The 26,975-nt window shown below is 36.7% G+C and overlaps 1 protein-coding gene across 5 annotated transcripts in view; it reads left to right on the top strand.

The window, feature by feature from the left end:
• Window positions 1–26,975, top strand: part of RGS7 (regulator of G protein signaling 7) — a 235,283-nt gene that overhangs the window by 127,126 nt on the left and 81,182 nt on the right. For all 5 annotated transcript variants that reach the window (XM_063390393.1, XM_063390391.1, XM_063390394.1 and 2 more), the window contains one exon: window positions 7,610–7,660. In XM_063390393.1, coding sequence (XP_063246463.1) covers window positions 7,610–7,660 — 51 coding nt within the window. The remainder of the gene's footprint in view (window positions 1–7,609; window positions 7,661–26,975) is intronic.

The raw sequence follows: 26,975 nt of genomic DNA on the forward strand, positions 1-26,975 counted from the left end.
GGAATGAAAAGGAGCCACAACCAGAACACCCCAACCAGAATACCTAAAAACTAAGGTGACACACAAGTTCAAAGGCCTGAAATTGCTTGTCTCTGAGCAGAAATTTGGACTAAGTTGCCTCATGATTTAGAGAATCTAATTAGCAGACAGTAGAGACTGTCCTCTTCCATCTGGAGTTTCTCATTATTTTTAAAAAGCAATTACATCATCATTGAGAAAGATAGAAAAAAATGTTCTTTAAGCTGGCAACTAGGCACTCACCTACAAGGTGGGGCACTGATATTGCAGAACGGCCTCATTGTTTGTTGATTTACACAGGACACACTGGTGCCTGGGAAGAGCATGGACACCATTCTGATTGGTGTTTGGAGGCTTCCTGCTCTCCACTTGGCATTGGATCCAGAACTATTTTTGAGGATGTGATTTAGCTTGAGCTTCCAAAGGTAAAGGTAGATGATAAGCAGCTGAATTCTTGCCTGTTTCTCTCTTGATAGTACCCAAATGTGTCTGCAGATGTTTGAAAGGTAAAGAGAGAAATTGATTGAGAGAAAAAGGAAGGGGCATCATGATGACAAAAGTTGAAAATCACTTAGCTTCTTATCTTCTTTGAGCATTATTTAATTTTTCTGATGAATGGAAAATCAAGTATATCACTGATAAGTCTCCTGGATTCCTTGTTTATCTCAGTCTTTAGAAATTTTGCTTGAAGAAAGCATACAGTAGTTAAAAATGAGATGTGCTTTTTATCTGGTTTTCGTTGATTAAGTTTCGGTTGATCAAATTTTGTTTTGGTTTTCTTAGTTGTTGTTGTTTTTTTGGTTTTTTGGGGTTTTTTTTTTCATTTTCTATTTTTTTCTTTTTTTGGAGGTGAGGATTTCTCATAAATGAAATTTCTTCAGGACATTTTTATGGTGTTCAAGATTCTATGTATATTTTATGGGCTTTTCCCCCCACAAATACTTACATTCCCCTTACACAGAGGAAGTTTCTAAGATTTTACGTGTCATGTGCACACTGATACTCTGTTAACGTTCATCAAGGTCACAAAGCTTTACATCATTTCGAAGAAAAGCATAAAAAGTCCTTTGCAGTAGACAGGCTGTACAGGGCTTTCATGCAACTTAGATTTTCTAAACAGTATCACTCTTGTCTTGCAAATGTTTAGCAGGGAGTAGTATTCTTCAGCAAGATGCTAAACTCTAGTGCTTGGGATAAGAGCCTTGGGATTACAGGAGTTTCATCAGTGGTTCTTGGTATATTGCCAATTATGCACAGCAAGTGTCATTTGTAAAACAGTCACTTGTGGCTGCGGAAGAGATCCGAGTAGAGCATGTCTTCTGGGAAACTTTAGAGATAAATGTTGCTGGAATGAAGCAGCAATCCTTTTGCTGGAGGACACAGGGAGCTGTGTGGATTGCCACTTTTAGGATAAAGAGTGGCACAGATATGCAGCCGTATTTAATTATCCTTTTAGTGTTTATAAACCAGATTTCTACTCTAAAGCTTGGGTATGAGACAGAGTGTGACTCCAGGATTTACATTACTGAAATTTGTTGGTCAGCACCATTGATTTATTTCATATTGGTATGGAAGTGGAAGAGATTTTTGCATTCTTTATTAGCTCCTTCACAATATGAATGTAGATGAATTTTTCTGTCTAAAGCAGAAAGTCATAACAGTATCAAGCAACATGTTGTTCTTCACAAGGTTAGGCTAGCCAGAATTATGGATCCTTTCTGCCCTTTTAGGCTTGAGTATTTCTTAGAACTGCTTACAGCTGAGAAAGAATCCAAAAAGCAGTAGGATGATTCATTTGAGGGTTTTATTTCTGCAAATTCCTGTATCTACCTTCATTTTGGAAAAATGTATTTTTCAGCTTATGTTAATTTAAAACTATAAAATTGCAATTACTTTTGTGCTTGAGTAGTTTCATTAAAATATGTCATATTCTCTCTACAGTTAGTATTTTTCAGATGGCATTTTAAAATCTTCACCTGGATACAATTTTCTTTAATATAACTCAAACAAATGTGTGGTCCAGCCTCAATTATAATAAATCAAGAGTAAGTTTCTGCATTTATTTTCATCAGTAATTCTAAAAAAACAAGTGGCAGAAGTGTGTGTGAAAGTTGAGATGTAAATAATTTTCTTAATCAAATTGCACTCTGATCAACGATGTTTTTTCTTTTTAAAAGTCAACCCATTTAAATAGTAAAGGTCAGAAAGTTAAATATGTATGTGCAATCAGCACGGTATTCAAATTATCAGTGTCAGCTCTGTTGCCACTCAAGATAAAAAATTGTAGCAAGTTAAATCTATAAATCTATTTTACATTAATCCAAAAGAATACCAAAAAGAAAGAAAAAACAAAGTAACTAAAAATATAGGGTGGAAAGGATTCCTGGGGTATATGATACTTTGGGCACTTCTGCAACCCCAGTCTCAGAGAGGAGACCCCAATCCTTCTTTAACCCTTCTGTGGACACTGCAATCAAGTGATGCAAAGCCTCCCTTTGCTCAGCTGTGATAGACATGGGGAAAAAAATCATCTGAATAATCCAGTATAGTTACTGGATAATAATGTATTTTTTCATACTTTAAGCCAAATATAATATAGCCATTGTTTTTTGTCCCTCTGCCTGTAAGTATATAGTACTTGATTTCTTTCAGATATATGCATGAAGAATTCATACACAAACTGTTCTTCTCAGATAAAGAAAAGAAATTGTAAAATATCCATGCTGATATAACTGTGGCAATATATGCTATGGTTTGTGATTGTGAAAACTTCAGGGAGAATGCAGATAATTTTTGTCCCATTCACTAGTGAAAAGCCTTTCTTGCAAGCTCCTACTCTCCATTAGACAGCAATTTTTGTTTGAAAACAGCTAGTGCTGAAAACATGAGAGACCATTGGCTTTTACAATCTCCCTACTCATCTAATCCACTTTCTGTGTTTCCAATGTCTGAATCAGTGGTGAGAAATGAATTGCACATTACGTATTTTTTAGTCATGATCAAGGATTTTGAAGTTTGTATCAGTGACTAAACTTAATTTCCTGATGTATCACCACAAAGTGATGGTGTTGAAGACAGAAGTTAAAATGACCAATACTCTCCTCACTTAATATAAAAAATAAAGAAAAATAATGCAAATACAGTACTGTTTCCTTACTAATTTTGTAATAGTCTTGTCTTAAATTTAGACAGTGATATTTGCTAATCATGTTTATTAAATTATCTGTACAGTGAGCTGCCCTGCAAAAAATTCTCCAGGTTCCCGTGGCTGGGTGGTGGTGAAGCCCTGAAGCTGAGCCAGCTGAGCACGAGGCTCCCTTGAGAGAGCACCCGAATGATCCACTCCTGCCTTTCAGCACCAAACAGGCTCAGCTGCCCAGATTTCACAGTGCTGGGAAAACATAACCATGGTGCTTATGTTCTTTTTGAGAGTTCACATTGCTAAAGCCCTGATTGTCAACAGCAAAACCCTCTCTCTTGGTTTCATCAGCAGTGCAGGGGCACTCCCCGCGTCGCTTTCCCTCTTCATTATCTGCACATACTCTGAGGTCTAAGAGTGAAAAGAAGAATAGGTGTTAGTTACTAAAGCAAGATAGCAACAGAAAAAGACTATTTTCTTTGCAATGTTGAACCTCTCTCTTTATGAAGTAAGACATCACTGAATTAAATTTCTCAGTGGTCTCTCAGTTTGTGATTCTGATTAATAAAATATACTTTATTGCAGCTGTCTCTTCTTCCACTAGATATGTGAATGAAATCTGAATTTTAAAAAATATAAAGAATTTTGAATCTTGCTTTTCTTTTGCAGTACTACTATCATATCTTTTTTTCTGTTAGATCAAGGCTTACATGGCTCAATGCATCTATGCATAGCATTGATTTATAATTCCTGTGAAATCTTCTATAGGTCAGAACCAGCACCTTTAAAAAATGTATTCTGAGAGGACTTGTTTAAAATAGGTGATTTTCTCTGAAAGGTAACCTTAGCATTGCCCCGGCCTTTATGACTTTGACTTGGAAATTAGTATTGCAGAGTTCAGAGAGCACACTTTCCTCAAAAATATTTTCTTAAGATGCTGTGACAGCCTCAGCAACTGCTATTTTTGGACCATTTCATTTAAAATTAATCACTTGTGGAATTTTCAGCAAGTGCATTTCACAAAGAACATGACTGTGTCTTTTTCATTTGTATATGAATATAGACATGTTTTTGCCTATTTCTTTAAAGAAGATTAAAGTCTGTCTGTTTTTTGGACTTGAGTAAGATCATGTGAATTTTATTGCCTTTATTAGGATAGGTGCTGATGTTTAAGGACTCTCACTCATGGCTTTCAAGTTCTGTGTCTAAAAAGCCCCCTTTTTAAAAATGTTTTCTGCTTTTGCTAGCATTAAAATATTATTAAAAATTATTGCTTTGCCTTTTCCGGTTTTATTTGCTTTAGATGTTGGCATGATAACTGAAGATTTTTCTGGGGTTTCAAAATTCAGTCAGCAATTTGACTGAAGACTTCTGCACCTTGCAGATCTAATAGCCAACTTGCCTTTTTTTGTTGCTTGCTGGAAGTGATGCAGGGAGACCTGGAGAACTTGAGAATCTGCTTTGACAATGTCGTAGCTGGGTCTTTGATATCACACACTAAACAGTATACAGAAACTGAGTATATGGCACAGCTAACATTTTCTGTTTTGGATTGCTGAAATTTTTCTTTTCAGCTGAGTACAGTACCAAGGCAGTGGCTTCCGTGAAACTTATCTCATCTGTCTATTTAGCTTGTCTTTTTGCTGGATTTCTTGTGAGAAGACAGAATTAGGTTTGAAAGTGAAAGATTTTTCATCCTATAAGTATTGGTTCTTGTTTACAAATAATGAAGTTTGTAGTCTTGGATCATAAATCCTCTAGATGTGAAGTGTTGTGTATGAAAACTCATGAATTTACTGGTCGGTTTTTTTCAAAGCTACACCCATAGAAAGTATTATTTTCGTGTTTTCAACTGTTTTCCTGGCTTGGTTTTTTTTTTCCTGAGATAAGAAACTAGAGTGATGGTTTTGCTTTTAGAAACACATTTGCAAGTAATAAACCTTAGAAAAGAGCAAAGGAATAATTAAGGGAAACAATATTGTTGATTAGACATTAAAACAAGTAGCTAATAAAACCACCCAGCAAGCTCTACAAGTTCATGCCTTTATTATTTTAGGACTAGAGTTGGCCACAAGGTCTCCCAAAGAAATATGAACTGATACATTTCTCACTTGCCATATGACAAATAACTTGCAAGTTTGTTTTACTTGAATAGCCTTCACACTAGAAGGAGAGTGTTGGTGTTGATATTGATTCATCTGTCATAAAAAGCCATACCTATGAAATCATCAATGTGTTCCAATGCAATAGTTGGCTTAAACTCCTGTCCAGGCTTTCGTGTGCGGGGGCAATGGCTTCAGGGTAAAGTTTGAATAGAGCATCAATGAACTTTCATGATCAGATGGTGCCATTTTCAAGAAAGTCTATTTCCCACTATTATTTATAAGCCAAAAGACACTGGAAGATATGGAAGTGAAATTTCTGATGTGCAGACCATGTGTACTCAAATGTGAGGCCAGGACTGAGGAATACAGCATGTCACTGTAAGAAAGTTTTCAAAAGAGGCAAAAAAGAAAAAAGTGTTTGAAGGCAAGATGGAAAGAATAGAAAACTTCTTCCCATATGGTACCTGAGAGTCTTGAAAGAAGACAAAAATCAGTATTCAAAATGTCATTTTGTTTTTCTAATTTTTGCATTTGATCTTTGAAGATTTAGGAAAATATTTAGGGCTGACTAGCTTCTCTAGTCAGCTGACAGAAAAATATAGCTATGCTTGGAATGGCATCATTGATGTTTATGAAGTTTCATCTTATATTAAACTAAAATTCTTCCATTATTGTCAATCTTGTACATTTCATATGTATTAAAAAACCTGTTAAAATGTATTTATAAAAGAAAATATTTTTGGGTTAGGAATATGTGTCTGAAGCATTTTGTATACATCCAGCAGCATGCAAAGGTAAATTGCCTCATTTAAGGAATAAAGCATGTAAATGCTGTAAGAAACTCTGCCACTGCAGTTTAAAATCTCTCAAAATTTAGACATTTAACATACCAATGAAAACTGTTTACTCTGGACATGGTTGTTAAGCCTCTGGAGATTTTCACTGCTGTGTAATCAATTTTGTTAATGCATACACATGTGAAAAGCTATGATATAATCAATGAGGCTTTGTAAAATACATGATAAAGCTATTCACTAAGTGTAATAAAATAAAATCTAGAAGGAGAAGTAAATTTCCTTTTTGTTCTGAAATGCCTTTTTAAAATATTGTTTTCATTGCCTTAAGAAAAGCAAAGGAAATTATGCAGTATGTAAAGTACAGGAAGAAATCTGAATCTAAGGAGTGACAGGGGAAATATACTCCACATTCTAATGTTAGAATTTTTATAGTACATTCGTGAGATTTTATTGTTTTGATTTGGTTTATGTTTGTGTAAGTTGTATAGGTTTTTATTATTGTTTTGAATTTAAGGTTTATAAAAGAGTTTTGTTATTATGCTTGGTGGGAAATGGATGAGCAACCTAAATATTGGTTCTATAAGGAAATATGTGATGTCTCTATTGCACTGCGTGTCTGAATTGGGCGTACCATGAAACATGAAGAACATGCATGTAACATCCCTCAGTGTTTCAACCACTTTCTCTCTAAGCCAGTTTGGTTATTTCAAGTTGCTCAAATTATGAATGTGGTTTGGGAATTTTGTCTGCAGCAATGCTTCTTAATTTATTTTGCAAATCATGTTCACAGTGGGTGAAGTTCAACTGTAGCTTTCTATCTGAAAAACAAGGCTGACTACAGCTTGTGGCATAAAGTGCAAAGTGGGATAGAAGTGCACGCCCAAGAGGAGCAGATGGGTTAGGAATTAGGAGTTGAGGTTGGAAGCAAACTCAGTGTGAAAGGCAGGAAGAAATCTGGTATCAAAGGTGTTAGGAGGTAAGCAGTAGCATGGGACCTTAAAATAAGGCAGGAAATTAAATAGAAAGAAAAGGACATGCAATAAATGAAGGGGTAGAGAGCAAGGGAGACTGGAGTGGTAAGGAAAGCACTTTAGCACCAAGAGAAAAATTAATTTTGTCAAGATCTTAGCCAGGAGTTGAAATTTGATACACTTGTAGTTGATATGTAGGCAACTGAATATGCTTTTACTGATAGACTAATTTTTAAGTGGTGGGTGGGGGAGGGGTGAAACTTAGGTTAGTAAAGTGTTTTTCTATGTACATTTTGCGGTAGTGTAATTTTTAAAATGCAGACTACTACTGCACGTTTAATGCACTTCTATTACTTTTTATAAGTCTTAGCCTAAAGAAAGAAGTTCTATGTTTCATTGCTAAAAGAAAGCTAAAAAAGAAACTAAACTAAAATAGAATGGCCAGTGTTTTTTTTCTAGACCAACAGAGCAAAAAATGTACATCCCTTTCATGCAAGAACAATATGAATTGCCTCAGGGATCTGAAGAATAGTGAGAGCAAACTTACTAATCTATAAATGCCTTTTCTTTTGTTCCTAGGCTCAGATATTGTTCAATGGTTAACGAAGAATTTATCGATAGAAGACCCAGGTAATTTCTCTCATTTTCTCATCTTCAAATTCTAGTTTTTTTTTTTAAATTATTGGACCTGATTTTGATTTCTGCTGCAGTGGGAGTGATGAGACGACACTTGACGAGTACAATTTCTGTAGCAAACCAGACATAAAATCTTAGGAAACTTGACTAACAATCTGAGGATTTTGATTATCCATTTTATTGCAGCAGGTACCAGGAAACAATTTGAGAATGATAATGATAGTTCCTTGGTAGAAAATGTGCTTGAGTCCGTGAGAAATTTACTCAGTGGTATGCTAAATAGTTTGTTAAATACATGCTGTTTTCTTACAGAATTTTTCAAAATCTAATAAATAAATAGAACTATTTAAATATGTTCTTGTACTGTTACCAAAAGCTAATCTTAAAATTGGACACTTCTATATAATCATAAACAAAAAAGGAAATGCAAATAAAATCAGTGAAATGAGGAAATAAAGGAAGAACAGTTCATTGCTTGATCACCTGGGTTGGGACATGGAAATAAGGATTTGGTTCCAAACTCTGCCATTGATTTCTTGTGTTCCCAGCAGGAAAAACAGTTTGGTTATTGTATTTAGCTATTAATTATTTTCTGGATTTACAGAAATCTAGTTACCTGATCAGAAATTTTCCATAAAGGAATGATTTCTAGTAGAAAATGCTGAATTGTGGAAACAAAATATTCTATGGAGGTTCTCATTTTCTTTTGGTTAGAGGAAAGATAATTTTCCTTCTTTAAAAAATGATCAAAAATGCTTTTTTTTAAAGCTTGCTTTCTTTTAAGATTTTCTCTTTATTTTACCTTTTTGGGGGTAATTTTTGTCTTTATTTTTAAAATGTGTTTTTCTGTCAAATTAGAAATCAAAGTATGATCATTGCAAAAAGCAAAATCACTGTATTTAAAATTGTGACTTGAGCCGTGAGGACCTATCGGTACATAATTTGATATTTGGAAGTAGTCAGTTCACAACATATTGACGTGGTATGTGAAAGAGATCGCTGCGTTTTTAGCTAACTTTGAAGGGTGTTGTATGCTTGCTTGCTGGAGGTAATATAGAGGCTTCAAGAGACCCAAGTGTGATATTGCATTTCTCAGCTGTCAGCCACAAAACACTCACCTGTTTGTATTTACCAGCATTTGAAAGATTTTCAGCATTTTATTTGATGTAGAAGCTTAACCTTTATTTGTCAAACCAGAACTGCAATACTGGAATAGGCTGTCATTCAGATTACCTGCTTGTTGCACAATTTGGAATAGAAAAAGCTTCTACTAAACAGAAAACATGTCTCCTTGGGTCCTTATGTTCATATCCAATTAAAATTAAACAAACACACAAACTACTAGCATATGTAACCAAAACACCACAGTAATTTAACTGAAGCCGGGTTTTGTCCTCTCAGATTACATGGATAGAAAAAAAAAACCTATCCATAATGACAAAAATGTCTTATGTATTTTGGTCCTAGTCCAAAGTCAGCTATTCTGGAGCTGGTTAAATCCAGATCTTCACAAAACAAATAGCCCTAAATGCTTCTTTTGGGTAATGCTCAGAATTGCCAGATGACAGTGAACTTGACACATGGTGAGCAAGAGCTTTTCACATGACAGAACTTCTGAAAATATTCTGTTTTTTTCAAACTCCATAAGTGCCTTGCTTTTCATTTCAGTTCTAGACAAGTCAATCTAGAACCTCCTGTAGAAAAGCTCCAGATTTCTGCAATCTGTTGTCACAGATTGTGAAATATGTAATTTGGATTTCCAGTGTCTTCTGATTGCTTTTAACCAGTGTATCAGGGTTTAACCCAGCTGTCTTTTAAAACTTCCCTGTAGGGTCCTGTTACAAATCACTTGTGAAGCTATGCAGTTTTGTGATGCAGAAGTCAATAATAATGCCTTAGTCTGCAATGAAAATTGTCATCTCTGTTTACATCTGATGTCAGCCACATACCTGAAAGAGCAACATAAAGTAGACCTTGGACCACATATTTTAAGAGTACATTCTATTCTGTCCAGAAAAACGTAAGGACTGTTTGCACACCTCATCTACCAGTGCTGTGCAACTACTCATGCAAGCAAGGCAGGTAAATTGTGATTTAAGGGATAAGCAGAGAGATTCACACAAGGGATCTCAGAAGATCATTTGGTCCAAACTTTCATGGAGAGGCAAGCCTGGGTGAGATTCACCCATGGTGAGACAAGCACTCTCTCAGGTCCTGTCTCATTGTGAGCACTGCCACTAATGGGAACTCCACCACATCCAGTGATTTTTTGTTCTCACTGTAAAAAATCTGAATAGATGGAAACTTTCTTCATGCAACTCATACTCATTGCCCCTTATCCTCTCAGTGTGGCTCCCTGTGAAGAGAAGTTCTGTTCTCTAAGCACTGGAAAAATGTGATGAGGTCCCACCCTGAGCCTTCTGTTCTCCAGGGCTGAAACATCTAACTCTTCCAGTCAGCTTGTTCTTTAATAAAACACAGAACTAGTAAGAAGAAAGTGATGCTACCACTCTTTATATATAAAAAAGTAATATTTTGAAATGCATTTTTTCCTTTGTTTTGTGTAGGGAATAAAACTCCAATACCATTTAAGTGGGAATGAAGTGGGCAGCTTTATGTATAGTGGGAGAACATAAGGCAGAAGAAGGCCTGACAGCAACATTCTTTTCAGTGTGTTAATAAGTGTAAAGCTTTCACCTGGAAATGGCAATTTAGAGTAAAAAATAGTAACAAGTTGGAACTTGTAAACTGCCAGTCAATAAAACCATTCAAATTTTTAATAAATGGAAAATAATATTCAGTGGAATATTTGAAAGATTTTGGCTTGCTGCAGTAGATCTCCATCAGGAAAATAAACTGGAGGTGATAGGTGGGTTCTGCTAATTTGTACCAGATTTGAAGTTATTTCAGTGGAGCAGATCTTGTGCCCAGAATAGCTGTGCACAATGCAAGGTACAGTTGCTGTTACATTGTTTGCTATTCAATATGTACTCAAAAAATGTTTGTGTTTCAGCCTACAACTCATCTGTAAAATTTTAAGGAACAGAAATTATCCAAGTTATTTTTAATGGGGAAGTTTTATTCAGGCATAAATATAAGCATTATCTCAACCTGAAAAGAAGCAATTAACTGAGTTTACAGAATTGTAAGGGCTAGTGGTTTGGCACTTAGACATGTGTTGTTGAATTGACCATTACAGGGTAACTGCTGACTCTTCACTGATGTTGCCAATTACTCTTAATGTGGAAAATCTACTCTGTTTTTCTACATTGTGTTTTTATTTTTTGAAGTGATCATTAATGACGTGAAATGCAGCAGACTGGCCACCTCAGATACTGGAGTTCTTTTAATCCTTAGTGAGAAAAATAGAACAAAAAAGGGTAGATGAGCTCATTTAAAGGTATCAGCTCAAATTGCCAATCCTGTACTTGGTTCTTGCACTGATTTCAATGCCCTTTCAGCAAACGCTTGATTTCTCTATTTCCTAACATTCAACATCCTAATAGTAAATCATGCTGTTGTCTCCTAAAGGAGATAGAAAAATAATAGTTTTCCAGTCTTTTCACAAGGAAATGGTGTTATTCACAAACACTCATTTCATCTTCAAGTCATCCCAAGAATAATTTTCATCTAGATGTCTCAGGAAATATCTTTAAGTGTAGATAACATATTTAGACATAATCCTCATGTTCCTTTAAAGTACCTTTATTCCTGAGTGTTGCTTATTTAATTTTCTCATAGCTGCAAACCCTCTGAATTTGGCTGGAGGTGCTTGTTTATTGGATGGTTGCTCCAGCAGAGCCACTGCAGCCACTCTAGAGTGCTCAACCTCTGCATTCCCATTGCTTTGCTCCAGCTCATTTAGACAGCCTGTTGAAGTAGTTTGCTACTGCTCTTGGATATGGGGAATTACACTGAAGTATATATATATATATGTGACTAAATCTAAGTTTTATAGCTATGAAAAAAGACTACCTTGATCTTTATGCTCTCCTGTGATTTTTCAGTTTCAGTTCTCACCATTTATAGTCTTTTCACGTAACTGGTGTAACTAATTTGTAACTAGATGCCCATCAGCATCTGTGTGAGCTGTGGTCACTGATCCAGTGCAATCAAAAGGCAGGGCTCAGTAGCATAACATCTGTTCATGTTTCTTCTAGTTTTCCCTCTTTAGTAAAGTCTCTGCTCAGCAGCTGGTGTACTAGTAATGACCTTGAGAATACACAGTACTTTCTTGAAAGAGTTAGAAGAAAAATGTTAGGGTTTTTATTTGAGTTTATAAAAGTTTACTTGAAAAAATGTTCGGTTCTGAATTTTGCCCTTTCCCCAGTTATATGCAGAAAGGTAGCAGCAAAGAGCAAGAGCCAGACAAGATGTTCTAAACAATTACCATTTGGGAAACAGCACCAGAGATCTGCAAGCAAAGGGGAGGTGCTTCCGGGGATTGCTAACAGAGAAAAGAGTCTCTTATGAGAAGGAATAAAGAAGGGAATGGAAAGGTCATGCTTAACTTTGAAGTCTTTGCATTAATCAAAACCTGTGGAAGTAGAGCAAGAGCAGAATGCTCCTATTTTATTATCTTGACTTAAAAAACCCCTAAAAACCAAAACCCCAAAAAAAGAAATTTATATTGCCTGCACACATAACATACTCCCCCTTACTGGGAACCCAGGGACACCAGACACTCTCATGTTTCATATGCCTGATAGAAATTCAGACACATTTTGTTCCATAGCAAAACCCATGAACCTTCATCAATTCTAGTGTAACTAACTTCCCAGCTTTCTTCTAATGCATGAATTTTATCTGAGCTTGTCAGATCCTGTAACATTTCAATGGAATAATGACTTTAGCCTCAGATGAACAAAAAGAAAGTAAAATAAAATTCTGTTTGAGAATCAAAAATGTCAGAATTTACAGATACTGCTTTAGTACCAATAATATTAACATTGTGATACTCACGCAAAAAATATATGGGTCCGGTTTCCTACAATTACCAGCAGCATAGGGGTACTTACCTGTGTATGGCAATCAGTGGGCTTCTAGCCACTCTTGAGGTTTCAGGAGAGCAATGGTAAATGTTCATGTGAAGAGGGTGTTTTATTTGCCCAAAGCCTTTAGAGTGATTTTGTAAATGGTGAATAGAAGTCACTGTCTACATTCAGTTGTGACAGGATGTATCAGATTTAATGGATTTCTTGTTTTTTCCACTGAAGCATCTTCCAGATTTGTATAATCTGTTATCGTATGTAGACTGCATGTGTTAGGAGTGTTTCCCAAGAGCACACAGACCTGCAGGGCCACCTGGAGTGAGCTGTTTTTCTGCTAATGTACCCATACTGTTTGAACAGTCTCATTTCACTCTTGAAAGTGATTAATATGTTCCTAGTTTGGCCATTTTATTTTGTCACATGTAGACAGGTGGTAGGCTACATCCATACTCATTTTCAATTTTCTTTGAGCGTCCAGTCGTTTCCTCTGACCTTTTTGGTAGTATGGCATCTGGTTAAAAAAGAACAGGTTTTTACACTTACTGGGAAGATAAAAAGTTTGTGACTGGTATTGATGCAAAGTATGGTATCAGTATTACGATGCAGAGTATGTTATTCTGGTATTGGTGACACAGTGCTTCTTTCACATAGTAAGATGGGTAAAACGATTACAGCTGTTTCATCATGCTAAGCATGTCCAAATGAAATCCCTCCTCTGTTTTTGTCTTAAGGACAAAATAAGGAAGCATTATTTTGCAAGATTTCATAGAAAATAGTTAATGGTTTTTCACCCTAGCAATTAAGAAACTTTATAAACATTTGAATTACCTGGGAAGTATAAATGAGTTGTGCTTGTTTAATTTATAAATAAATGTTCATCTTAGAGTAATGGTTAAAGATGACAAGTATACAAAATTTGCTGCTGTCTAGCATAATTTTCTGTACAATAAAATGGTTGGAAAAATAAAATAATAGTACTAGGTATTGGTATGACAAAATACACATATTCTGTAAAGCTGTTTCTCTGAGCAGCCTGTCTGATATTGTCAATAGAATACTGATTCAAAATGGATCTCTTTTGGTTCTAATTCAGCTTTGAGCAACCTGTCCTACTGAATGGTGTCCCTGACCATGTCAGCAGGGTTGAAACTAGATGAAATTTAAGGTCTCTTCTACTATACTTCTATGATTCAACTGTAACTTGTGTGACATACACATTTTCTGTATAAAATAGATCTCTATTGATGCGTCCTTATTTCTGGTTGAAAGCAAGTCATCAACTGAGTTTTTAAAATTTTACTTTAGTTTACTAGTAGCCCTGCTTCTATGGTGCTGACTTCAAAGATATATATTTTAACAGGAGATAATTATTGTCTGTAATATTAAAGTCTCCAGATTATACTCAGAATTGTTTTCAGTATTAAGTATAATACCTTCACATGACATTCCCTCCTTCGTCCGTTGCTTTAATCATTAAAAATGAAATTCCAACCTCTTCACAAAGATGGAGGTTTTAACTCCAATGAAACAAAATTCAACTAGATGCCTTTTAAAATAAGATTAGGTGTAACATGGCCTTTAAGCTACATCTCAGGCTAAAATCCACAATCTAGTTTATGAAACCTGTTTTATACTCAATTAGGTTTTAAAAATTGAAACAAAGTAAAAGTCAGCATATTCTTTACAATTCAGTAGGCAGCATGGGCTTTGTTCCACTGAAGTCTTTGAGAGCCTTATTTTGAGAAAAGGATGAGAAAAAGAACTGACTAGAATAAAAATACTGATTAAAAAACTAATTCTGAACAATCCTACTGATATAAAAAGTTAATTTTAAAGCCACTACCTGATCAAGGTGATAGAAGCTAAAACACCAGTAAGTTTTAATTTTAAGTAATTTCATTGGAAAAAACTTAAGATTCTCTGTTGCAACATTTGAAGGAATGATTTTCATCCTGTCACAGAACAAATAAGGACATAATCTAAATTACACAACTGAAATATTTACCCATGAAGTATGGGTAGGCAAATGATGTTCTTTTAGGAAGAACTCTGATAACTTTTAGAAATAAAACTAATTGTTTAATTGCATAAGTTGAATTATAACGACCTTCTTAATAAATTATTAGATCTCATTTCTGTTAAAGCTACTAGGAATTTTTTGTGATTTTCTTACTGTTTGACAGCCTCCTTCTGAACCTTTGTGATCATATCAAGTTTTGGAGATTTAAGAGGAAGAATATTTACTAATTCCCAATTCACACTGGCATAATTAATTAAAAGCAGCTAAATAACTGTCTAGAGACTTCATTAGACTTCTGCTTCCTTGTTTGCCAAAGAGCTGTGTTATAAAGTCATGGAAAATGCAAGTAGGTGGAAGTGAGATTTTAAATCTGGCCAATTTAATTGAATAAAAGCAGTTGAAATCCTATTTCATCTTGCTGACAGCTGCTGCAGCTATTTATAGTCAAGTAAACAAAAATGTTTTGATATTTACATGTCATATGTAGTATTTGATGACTGGAAGGTCAGTGTGAGACTTTCTCTTGATTTTGTTAATAATTGACCTTAGGAGTGTTTTAAGTTTTTCAGTAGCACACGTAGAGAAATACTACACAGGGGCACAGTGATGGTCCAAGATCAATCACATTTACTATTCAAGGACATTGTTTGCCATTCCATATTGGACAGATCAATATTCCCTAGGCATTCTCTCATTTTTTCCAATATTACCTTCCCTCTTTTTCTTCTTTGTTTTCTTCCTCCTTCTCCTTCTCCTTCTTCTCCTTCTCCTTCTCCTTCTCCTTCTCCTTCTCCTTCTCCTTCTCCTTCTCCTTCTCCTTCTCCTTCTCCTTCTCCTTCTCCTTCTCCTTCTCCTTCTCCTTCTCCTTCTCCTTCTCCTTCTCCTTCTCCTTCTCCTTCTCCTTCTCCTTCTCCTTCTCCTTCTCCTTCTCCTTCTCCTTCTCCTTCTCCTTCTCCTTCTCCTTCTCCTTCTCCTTCTCCTTCTCCTTCTCCTTCTCCTTCTCCTTCTCCTTCTCCTTCTCCTTCTCCTTCTCCTTCTCCTTCTCCTTCTCCTTCTCCTTCTCCTTCTCCTTCTCCTTCTCCTTCTCCTTCTCCTTCCCCTCTTCCTTTTTCTAATTTCACTGATTACATTCAGTCATCTACTGAATGAAATTCCAAAAATTATCAGGATTTTAATTGTTTGTGTGGCAGAGTGGGTGACAAGACCCACGTCGACTCTGGTTCTGTAGCTACAAGACTGCATTTGGCTTCAGAACATTTGGAACCACAATGTATGAAATATCTAGTGCCAATAGAATTTAATTTTTATACGTGATAAAAATTACTGTTCTCACTAAAGCTGAGGCTCAAATTAACTTAAAAAAAATTCAAACCATAAAAAGACTCTATTCACCTCAGTTAGGCATACAGGAATTATTACAAGGAATTTACAGTACCTTTTGAAAATTTGTTTCGTAATCACTATCTACTTTATGGTAGTACTTCAGTTAAACTGGAAAACGTAACCTTTTAATAGCCTTTAAGCTTATTAGAAATGTTAAGTATTTGCCTCTTGAAACTTTAGAATTATTTACATTATCAAATATAACAACTAGCATGAAATTTTAAAAAACCAACAAAAATATAAGAAGCTGCTACTATAGCAGGGTAATTGTGGAACAGAATCATAGACTCATTATGGTTTGAAAAGACCTCTAAGATCATTACGTCCAACCATTAACCCAGCACTGCCAAGTCCATCACTAAACCGTGTCCCTAAGTTCCACATCTACACATCTTTTAAATACCTCCAGAGATGGTGACTCAATACTTCCCTGGGCAACCTCTTCCAATGCTTGACAACCCATTCTGTGAAAAACTTTTTCCACTCAAAATCACCCCTTGTGCAATTTGAGATTGTTCGCTTGTCCTGTTGGTTGTTACTTGGAAGAAGATAGTGTCCCCCACCTGGCTACAGCCTCCTTTCAGGCAATTGTAGGGAGTGATAAGGTCACTCTAAGACTCCTTTTCTCCAGCCTAAACAGCCTCAGCTCCCTCAGCCCTTCCCCACAGGACTTGTGCTCCAGACCCTTCACAGCTCTACTGCTTTTCTCTGGACATGCTCCAGCACCTCAAAGTCAGTAAGTGCTCAGAATTTATTATGTGTGTGTGCTATGCTTAAGCTCCTGCTGTCTTCTGCTTGTCTTTCCTAATAATTCATTATTTTCTGTTTGAGATTTGAGTGAATCAAATATGAATATTTTCATGGAATCACATATAACATCTCTAGTATTTCTTGAGCAGCAGCAGTAGCCTAGCAGCCACTTAATGGGCATGTACAATTGGGGAGGGAAAGCTCATATCTAAAATGTTTAGCATTTGTCAAAATTCAGTTTCAGCTCCTGTTTTATTGTTTAGTGAATCAGTATTATGCAGTTTTACATGATCTCCTCACAATTCACTTTTTGCTAACCTCAGTAGTTACACTTTCAGCAAATTTTATATCTGACATAATTTCATCATTCACACCCTCATGTAGATAATGTGGGATTATCCTGAACAGTCCAGGACCTACTAAACACAGTTACTGTGGTCATCCCCACTTCAGTGCAATATTATTACTTCAGTGTACTAATACACTATTTAGTGTAACAACTGATCTGCTGTGCCTAACCTTTATTCCCTCCTTTCTGCCTATTGCTTTTCTCATGATCTGCTTAATACCTTTAGAAAACATTTGAGGGAATCATGCCAAGAGCTTCCTGGGAATCCAAGATAATATGTTAAACAGATTTTTCACAACCTTATATGTTCTTTATTTCCACATAGGAACACTCGCAGAGTTGTGAGACATACCCAGCAACAAAAGTCATCCTGAATCTTCCTTTTTGTTGCATTCATCTTTATTTTCATTCCTTCTATGCTTTATTATAGTTTCTATTGTGTTGTCTGTATGGGTGTCTGTTTTGTACATCCATTTTTCCCATGTATTTCCACTGGATGTCTTTCTAAAACCTAAGGACCTATTTTTCAACTTTTTTTCTTGAGTACTGAAGGTGATTAAATGAGAAGTGGCACACTATGGCCAAGAGTTCAGCCATTGAATGTTTTACTTGCCATAAAACAGAGATCAACCATTATTTTGAACCAGATATTTCTGTTCGTTTTATCAATTTATTTTAAAGACTGATATTTTTTGCTGCTGCTCTTGTCATCAGTCCCATCTCTTCCTTCTACATTTAGATTCTGTCACTAGAGAAGAAATAGGTCATTCATTGAGGCCTCTTCTCTTTTTGTGGGAAAAAAAAGACACTCATGAAAGAGTTTTCGCTGAGCTATTTTAGTTAGTTAATATCTGTCAGTATTTCTGTTTTTAATAGCAGAGATTGTCTGGCTGAACTGATACTTCTCTAATTATCTGTGTAGATCCATTGCAAAGGGGAGAAGTGAGCACTAGGAGTGGGAGTTATGATAATAGGAACACACAATGGCATAAAATGGACTTTTGCAACACTGGAAATTTTGCTCCTTCATTTTGATGAGGACAGTGAAATATTTTTTTTTTGCCAACCAAACCACTATAAATAATGGACAAAGAAAACTCTCTAAAAGTGATCCTGTTTGTAATAACAGCCATGGGGATTCTTGTGTATGTGCATCCCAGATAACTGCATCTGATCATATGGGGAGTGGCATGTTATTCTTCACAAAAGCCACCTCCACATTCTTTGTTGGTACCCTTCCTGAGCTTTGATGGCGTTTTTTCTTGATGTGTGTCTCAGTGACACCAGTTTAATTATAAAGCTGTTACTTCCTTGTGGACTTTAAAATCACAGCAGTCTTCTCACAGAGAAAGGCACATTATTTTCAGTATTTTATGCTCTCAGTTTGCTGCAGATATGAAAATTGTTATGAAAGAGAATTGTTTTCTTCTTTCTTGAATTGAGTGCAGTGAAAGAAGCAGTTATTTTTCTAGCTGTGGCTGCTGCGTGTTCTTTGTATTTTCTGAACTGCTTGGTCACAAGTGGGTGTTCTGTGATTATGATAGCAATGCATGACAATGACACAAAGTTAATGGTTGGTGCAATAGCAATTCATATCAAAACAGACTTGGAGACTAAAAAAGATTGCCATGATTCATCTTGACCAGCAGTAATCATTGCGAGAGTCAGCGTTACCTATTGCTTCCCTCATCCAACTTCAGAAACTCCACACTGACTGATGTCCCTCTGATTCAATAATATTATCTTCTGTAGTTCCTTCAGGAACAAATATTTTGTGCATTGGAAAAGCCTGAGCATACTTTTTGTATTTGCTGGCCACGAATCCAAGTGGTGCATCAACCACGCTAGTTATTCACGTGCCCCAGATCTGTCAGGCCTTACAGACAGGTGAACTCCTGGAAACCCCATCCCAGATATAGAACTCTCTGTGGCAGTGCCTGTCCCTGGAATGTGCTGTTCTAAATGCTCCAGTGCTTGTGGTGTGCAAGCAGAGCTGACTGAGAGGGGAGTTGGCAGCTGTGCCTTCCCCTGAGCGTGACAAAGAAGGGCACAAGCAATGGCACTGTGCCGTGGCCAGGAAAGCACACCATCACACAGGGCATGGTGTCTGAGGGAACTGTGATGTAAAATACCTTTCCTGGCTGATACTAACATCCATAAATTCTTGGGTGTCATGTGGAGAATGAAGCACATACTTCCCCACTGAACATTTGCAGCCGAACAATTTCATCACATCTGTAGACTCAGCCACTAGGGGTGAGAAAAGTAGGAAGATCTGATGTGCTAGCAGTGGCTGGCAAGCAGTATACAAGAAAATCTGAAATAATAGCATAATAGTTATAATACTGAGTATAAGTAGTCTATGTCCAGTATTTTGGGTCTTTTACAGGTGCTTGAAACTGTGTAGCAAGATTTCATATGAAGCAATGATCAAAAATACTGTACTTGCAGTAACTGGATTTTTATTTATTTATTTATTTTAATTTTTAATTTTTTTTTAGTGGGTTTGCTCAAAAGGTTGCAAATATGAATTTAAATATTAGCTCAGAGTCTCATTCTGGAGGAGGGAATGAGTGAAGTGTTTGAAAATATCTTGTGGAGATAAGTTCAGAGAGTCATTAGGGAAAACAAGACACATGGGTTTTGATTTCCTCTATTTTGCCTTAAAGAAGCATGGGAATCAAAGCTTAAACCAGAAAGTTGCAGTTTCAGAGGAAGACCCAGAGGGAAAAACAGGAAACTCATGCTTCAAAGGAGTTTGGGTCTCACCCTTCTGTCATTTCAATTTGAAGAGACAAGAGATATCAGTGATAGAAGAGCAAAAATTCTGTGATTTCTACAAAATTGAAAATAGAGAAGATCAAAGAGTAGTAATAGTGAAATTACAGGAAAAGTTTTATAAATGATGACTTTCATTGGTGCAGAGCTAGATTCCACCACTGGAAGGCCTGATTGCTGGTGTGATATTGATAGGTACTTTAAAAAATTGAGGCTGGAGAGGACAGGGAAACTATAAAGGCATTTTTAAACATTTTCAGGCTGCTTTTCATGGCTACATACTGAATGAACTGTGACAAAATCTAGTTACCAAATTGTGCTGTGTTCTGTTTTGCCTGGTAATTAAGTCTACCTGTTGCTTACAGCCTGGATGGATTTCTTCCAGACTCTGTGGCAGCATGTTTCCAGTTCACCAAATTAACACTACAAACAAATATTCCAGAGATGAAGTTATAGCACTGCTCTATGGCAGCACCTCACTCCTCATTTGTCCGTTCCTTGAGACCTCATGTTGCATCTCCAATTTTTTTTATTATTTTTTGGTCAACACGAAAGCTTTGGTTATCACCTCAAGTCTTTGCCTTTTGACATCTCAGGCATCTGCCTTTCAAGATACAAATTTATTAAGAGAATAAATTCAGACTTTAATATGACATAACAACAGTTAATATGTAAAGAGCTGAAATGCAGTAGGAAACAATCACATAAAAAATTAACAGGAAATACTTAAAAAATTTTAAAATGGAGAATTTGTGTATTGCTAGTAGGGAGATGCAGCTTCTTTTTCAAGGACTACTTTTTTTCCCCTCCAGTATGATAATTTCTGTCTTTTTATTTTCCTTTCCTGTGAGTGAATAAAGGTAATTTGCTTTGTTTTTGTCTTGTGCTTTCCCGAAACTGTAGGCCAGCTTCCCCTTTCCTTCAGTCTTTGATGGTGACATGACTTCTGTTGATTTTATCTGGATAAAAGTTTTTCAGATTTGTGTCAGTCCCCCCATTCACCCACGTCCTGTGAGCACATAAGACAGGACTGGTAGTGTATCCCTGTGTCAGAGTAATTGAGAAAACGCTCTTGATCAGGCATGAGAAGTAGGACATGGTGATTGTGTAGATGATTATGATCAGATTTATTGCTAATACAGTGTCTAAATCTTGCCAGTACAATATTTAAATACCAACTGTATCATCTAGTACAGTGGATTGTAGTATAATCAGGCTGTGGTCCTTCCTGTTGAGTCAGTAAGACTCCCCTGCTTTCTAAACTTCTCAGACAAGTCTGGGTGCAGATGAGTTCACTTAGTCTCAGATTTGGTCAACAGCTGATGTTTAAAGGCTTGTAATATAAGCAGATTTGGCTAGAAATGTACAGGTTTTCAGTCTTTGGGCTTGCAGAAATCACAATTACAAAGTAACAAAGCATAAATGTAGCTACTCCAGGATTTTATCTCTGCATTTGACTGATCTTAGTGCATTTTACTCACTCATCCTAAAGTCTTCTTCACCTTTGGGCTGGATTTACTCTGCCAGAATCCCTGCTAGGGAGGAGTTTCCACCCAGAAACTGTGCCCAGCCTTGGAAGACCAGTTTGCCCAGCTGGACCAGTCTCCAGAAGCATTTTACATCATCTAGCAGGCTGATGCAGATGAAAGTCAATCACAAGCATCTCATCTCCCCATCATTGGAATACACTAACCATGTGAGCATCCAGAAATTCCTCCTGAAATACCCACCCAGTGTTCTTCTCTTAGGGCGAACCACACTGCCCATCAGAGAAAGGGATGTGGTGAGGGGAGGATGCAGGAAGACCCAGCTGTCTTTCATCACTGTCACAGTGCCTGTTTTGCTGGATGTTTTTTTGAAGAAAATAGCTGATGTTTCAGGTGTGCATCTTTGTTTCTATACTTGGGATGCACCGCAGGTTACATATCATCTCAGACTATAAGGGTGGAAATTACCCTTCCTTGGGTAGATGACGACTCATAGCGCATCTTGGATAGGTTTTCCTCCTTATCTGCTGAGTGATGCTCCTACCAAAGCCTCTGCCCTGTTGATGGCATCAGCAGGCACTGTCTAGCACAGGAAAAATCCTACCTCTTTAGGTAAGATGCTTTGTTGACAGATAACGTGGTTTGTGGTTGTTCTCTTGAAATCGTGTTTGGGCAAACAGTGCCTCTTCCTTCACCACCTGGTTTATCCTCCTTGAAATGGCTCTCACCAGGCACTGCTCCCTTTACAAATTCTGTCTTTCAGATGGGACAAAAGAGAGTGGTTTACAGTGTTGTGGGTGTTCAGGAATGTTTCTAGCTGGTTTATTTTCTCCTCTTGAAACACCAAAGTCAGGCCGAGACAGTGAGTCTCTCCTACGCTTTGTGTCAGCGTGAGAAGCAGGTTGTATTTTATTACTCTAATCCTTTGCAGCTTGTGTTCACACTGGCAATGAAGTGACAGCAGGAGTGAGGTGAGAGTAAATGATAAAGTCTTGGCATTAGGCATTTACAATGAATGTGTGCTTGTGAAGTTCTGACTCATTAATTTTTTTTTCCAGGCTGCTGTGTGGCTTAGCAGTGCACTTCAGTACTGTGAGGGATTTTAGATTCGACAAATAACCCAGAATACCCAACTTTTTATTGTTTCATGGAAATGGAAGTTTTCATTTGTTTGACATTTTTGGATCCTAATAATATATGAAAAACTGGGAAGTTTGGAGTTTTCACTCTTTTTTACACCATAAAGCAATTTTAAGGATGCAATATGCCCCAGGTTGTGATCCTTGTAGGAAATCTTTCCACATAGAATGTAAGAGAGACTCTCTCAAAAAACGACTTTTGAAAGTGGAGCACAATTGGAAAATACTCTATTTTACTTTCTTCACTCCCTCAATGAGTGCAAGGCACTTCAGATGTTGAGAGACTATACTGGTATAATACCATTAACTGTTTTACAGACTTCAGAGTAAAAATAAATGTAGATACCACATCACATATAGACCTGAGAAGTGTAAGAAAAATAGAATCCACACTAATCACTGAAAAAATAGCCTTTAAGGGGTTTCAAAGCACAGAAACATGTTTATTCCAAAGGAAAACAAGGAACATTCTTCTTTTTTAATTCCCTCCTGTGGTCATTATCATAAGAAACAACTTGTTCCACCAATACTACCATAACCTGCAATTTAAGCTGAACAAACTGTCAGCAATCCATGCAGTAATTATTACAGTAAAGAGAAAACTGCACTATGTTTAAAAAGAAAATGAAGTCAAAACTCAACCACTGGGTTATGTTTTCCATTCCTTAGATTTTGTCAGGTTACATTGTACCAAAGCATTGAGAATATCTGACTCTTGTATAAGGAAGTATATTAAAAGTGACTGACATTTAATCTGTCAAGATCACTGTCTTGTAATGGCACAGCAGATGGCTGGGCAATATTATGTCTCACAAAAATAATTTCTAATCAATCTATGTACATGTGTTGCTCACTTCACCCACTCAGCTAAATAAAGTTCAACAGCAGAGTGAACCATGGAACTTTTAGCTTTTTCTGAGCTTTTAGCCCAGCAATAACATACACATTAAGAATCAAGCCTACATTCAAAGCAGTATTTTGATTTTATATAAAATATTTTTATCCTGTTGAATTGCAACAGGCTCATAAAGATGCATTTCTTTCTTTCATCTGAATAATTCTTCTTCCACTAGTTATAGTTGGTCTTAACATTTTCCTATTTTTACCTATAAAAACTAAAAGAGTAGTTTGCTTAAATTTGTTTTTTGAATGTGTCCCTCCACTTTTCCACAGTTTAATTGCTAGGAAGTGTCTGGAACCTTAAATCTGATAATTGATATCTTCAAAAAAGGGTGCTCAGTCAAGGAAACTGAGGTCTATTCCATTTTACAAGTTATACCTTCAGGAGCTTTGTCTTCCTCAGATTTTTTACATGACATCTCTGGCTGCAGTTTGTATTTCTTGTATAGCAGCTGAATTATGAATTCATTTGAATTATGCCTTCTCATCAAGGGTATTGGGATGTTGTTTATGTTTTATGTTTCTTTTACTTAGTGACTGAGGATTGTGAAATAGTTGTGTAGGTATCACATTTCTGTGTGCATCTCTGTAAACTTGCCATCTAAAAACCCAATATATTTTTTCTATTATTCTGTTCCTCCAAGTTTTTGAGTTTGTATTCTGAATACATATAAACATTACTCTTTCTACCTGGCAACCAGTATGTCTGAAAACATTTCTTTCAGACTTCTTTTTTCTTTTCATCTAATGCACTTCATAGATGTTTTTGATGTTCCCAACCTACATTTGCCATTTTTCCAGAAGAAATGTGCTTTTTAAATGAAAATCCTCTAACTTCATACACAGGAATAGCTGGGAGATATAGAAGCTGTCTGTATTTGAATTCTAGGTATTTAGACATGTCAGGTTAGTCCGCTGCTGGCTTCATTTTCCTTTTCAAGCTCATGAGTTTGTTTCCTAAACGGTACTGTTGTACTTCATTGGCTTCTTACAGTAGTTATTTTCTCAGTCTGATTTTAGCAAATTGAGATGGATGTCAAAGTGTTGCCTCTGCAATACACTGGACAACCTGTTGCTTGGAGATTAGAAACCTCCTGAGAGCTGTTTTCTTTCAGTGCTGTAGTTCTACTGCTGCTGCACAGAGAGCATCAGCATTAGTCCTTTACCAGCCTGGTGTGAGGCAGGAATACAAACTTGTGGATGTTACTCACTGGGCATAATTTTGTAACGCTCAAAGTGTGAGCTAGAGTGGATCTTAGGTGGACACTAAAAGGGAATATTTATATTCCTGTAATTCTGAAAGAAACTGATGGATTGACAGCCATAAAAAAGAAAATTAATAGTGTATTAGTTAAGGAAATAAAAAGAGATGTTTATATGTCCATATTAAGGCTTAGTGGCTGAAGGGACAAAGATATACTTTGAATTAGATTCCAGCTGATTGAGATTGCCTGAGGTAAGAATATAATCGCCTTACTCTCCATACATAACTGGAGAAGAGATAGAGGCTACTGTTGGGACTCATTCAGACCTTAAATAACTTTAATTGACTTCTGCAGAAGGGCAGGTGACTCTTTCCATTCTTTTATGGAGAACTATTGTGACTCTCTACTTGCTTCTATGACTCAATGGTCAGTGAGAGAAATACAAGCTCTTGCTGCCACTGTATCCAGCCTTGCCTGGAGCATAGGCTGTTCTGGCAGGAGCTTTCAAATAGTTTCTTCTCCAGTTATCTTCATCCCTTTATTATGTTCTATATTCTACTTCTGCTTGACCCATCCTGAGTCACAGAGCTGTAATATAATTCAAGATGAGAGCGGCCTCAGGAGGACTCTAGTCCAACTCCTTGCTCAAGTCAGTGTAAACTGTAAAGTCAAACATGTTCCCCTAAGCTTTATCTGCTCAGGACCTGAAGCCCTCCAAGGATGCAGATTACACAGTGTGTCTGGGCAGCCTCTCCTGCTGCTTGGCTGAAAGTCAGAGCTAAACATGATTTACTGTAAATAAAATAAACAGAAAATAAACATTTTCTCTTTTATTTATTTCTTCATTTAGTTACTTTATTGTCCTGCAACTCCATAAAAATCCTGGCTCCCTCATTTTGAAATGTCCTTTCAGGTATTGGAAAAGTACTTCTAGACACCTCCAATGCCTTCTTTTTTTCAGTCTGACCAAGCCCAGCTCCTGCAGCCTCTCCTTATAAGGGTGCATTCTCCAGCCCTAGTGATCTTGGTGGACTTCCACTTGACCCACTCAAAGTTTGTTGATGTAGTTTTTGTACTGCGATGGACATGTTAATCATAACTGGACATAGAAGTCCAGATATACTCTAAAAATTACTGGGTAAAAGGAAATGATATGAGCTCCTTGTGATCTTGAAAATATTATGATTCAGAATCCACAAAGCACATGAAAAAAATCTGGAGCCTATTTAGTGTATGCTAAATCAAAAGAGAATGCACTCTCATCTGTGTCAGAGCTCCTTGGCAAACCTTGTCTGAGAAAGCCTTTCTCTAGAAAAGTCAGCACATTTCTTCCTTGTTTTTCTCTCATTCCACCAAGATACATAATACACGCAAAAATAAAATTTTTTTGAATTGGCAATAAGTCGCAAGTGAAGAACAAAGAACAGCTTAATAAAATTAAAAGGCAGATGAATTGAAACAGTAAAAAATAAATCTCAGTGACTGACACACTACAGAAAGCATTGACTCAAAATTTCTGATTCAAGGGATAATAGTATTGAAATGAATGAATAACAACAATATATAAACTTTTTATACTTAGGACAAAGTTCAGATGGGGATTTAGAGACATTGCAGGCACAAGGAGCAAAGCAAATCCCTTCTGTTAGAGAGATTTCTTGTGGGCTTGCAGCTGGGAGAAGTCTAAACAGCACTGCAGTTTTACATCAGGCTGGAGAGCTCACTGCCAGACAGTGTGTGTTGTATTTTAGGTAATGGCTCTGGCTGGAGGGTCAAGAAACAGTTTGCTGAACATGAGCAATAAATATTTGATATCAAATAAACCCTGAAGGGTTATGTGCTCTCTGTTAAGGAGTGTCCAGATCCCCTTTCTTGTTCCTCTCACATGCTTTCTGGCTTTGGGTTAGCCTAAACATGTCCCATGGCTTCTCCTGTATCTCATATGTGAGTCAATGTCTACAGGTGAGCAAAGGGTGAAGGAGGGAATGTTTTGGGGTGCTGATGAAATATGGGTAAATAAATAAACCTTCGCATAATGAAAATAATAATGGGTGAAACATAAGTGAATGTCTCTTTCTGTGTTTGTCAGCAAGCACACAGATGTCAGGACTCGAATTTCTTTCTGCATGATGAATACTTGACTGCTGGTTGTGTGCTGCAGTGGTGTTTTTAAGAGTCGGGAAAAGACAAATCTGTGCTTGCCACTGCTGAAAGCCAAATTATAGGCAATAGGAACAAATGAGCACTTTGTAGAGGATGAATATGAATCTGGGCATTATCCAGAGGGGTTGTAGTGTCTCACTCCTT

Source organism: Prinia subflava, chromosome 2 (assembly GCF_021018805.1).
Source record: "Prinia subflava isolate CZ2003 ecotype Zambia chromosome 2, Cam_Psub_1.2, whole genome shotgun sequence".
Lineage (NCBI taxonomy): Eukaryota > Metazoa > Chordata > Aves > Passeriformes > Cisticolidae > Prinia > Prinia subflava.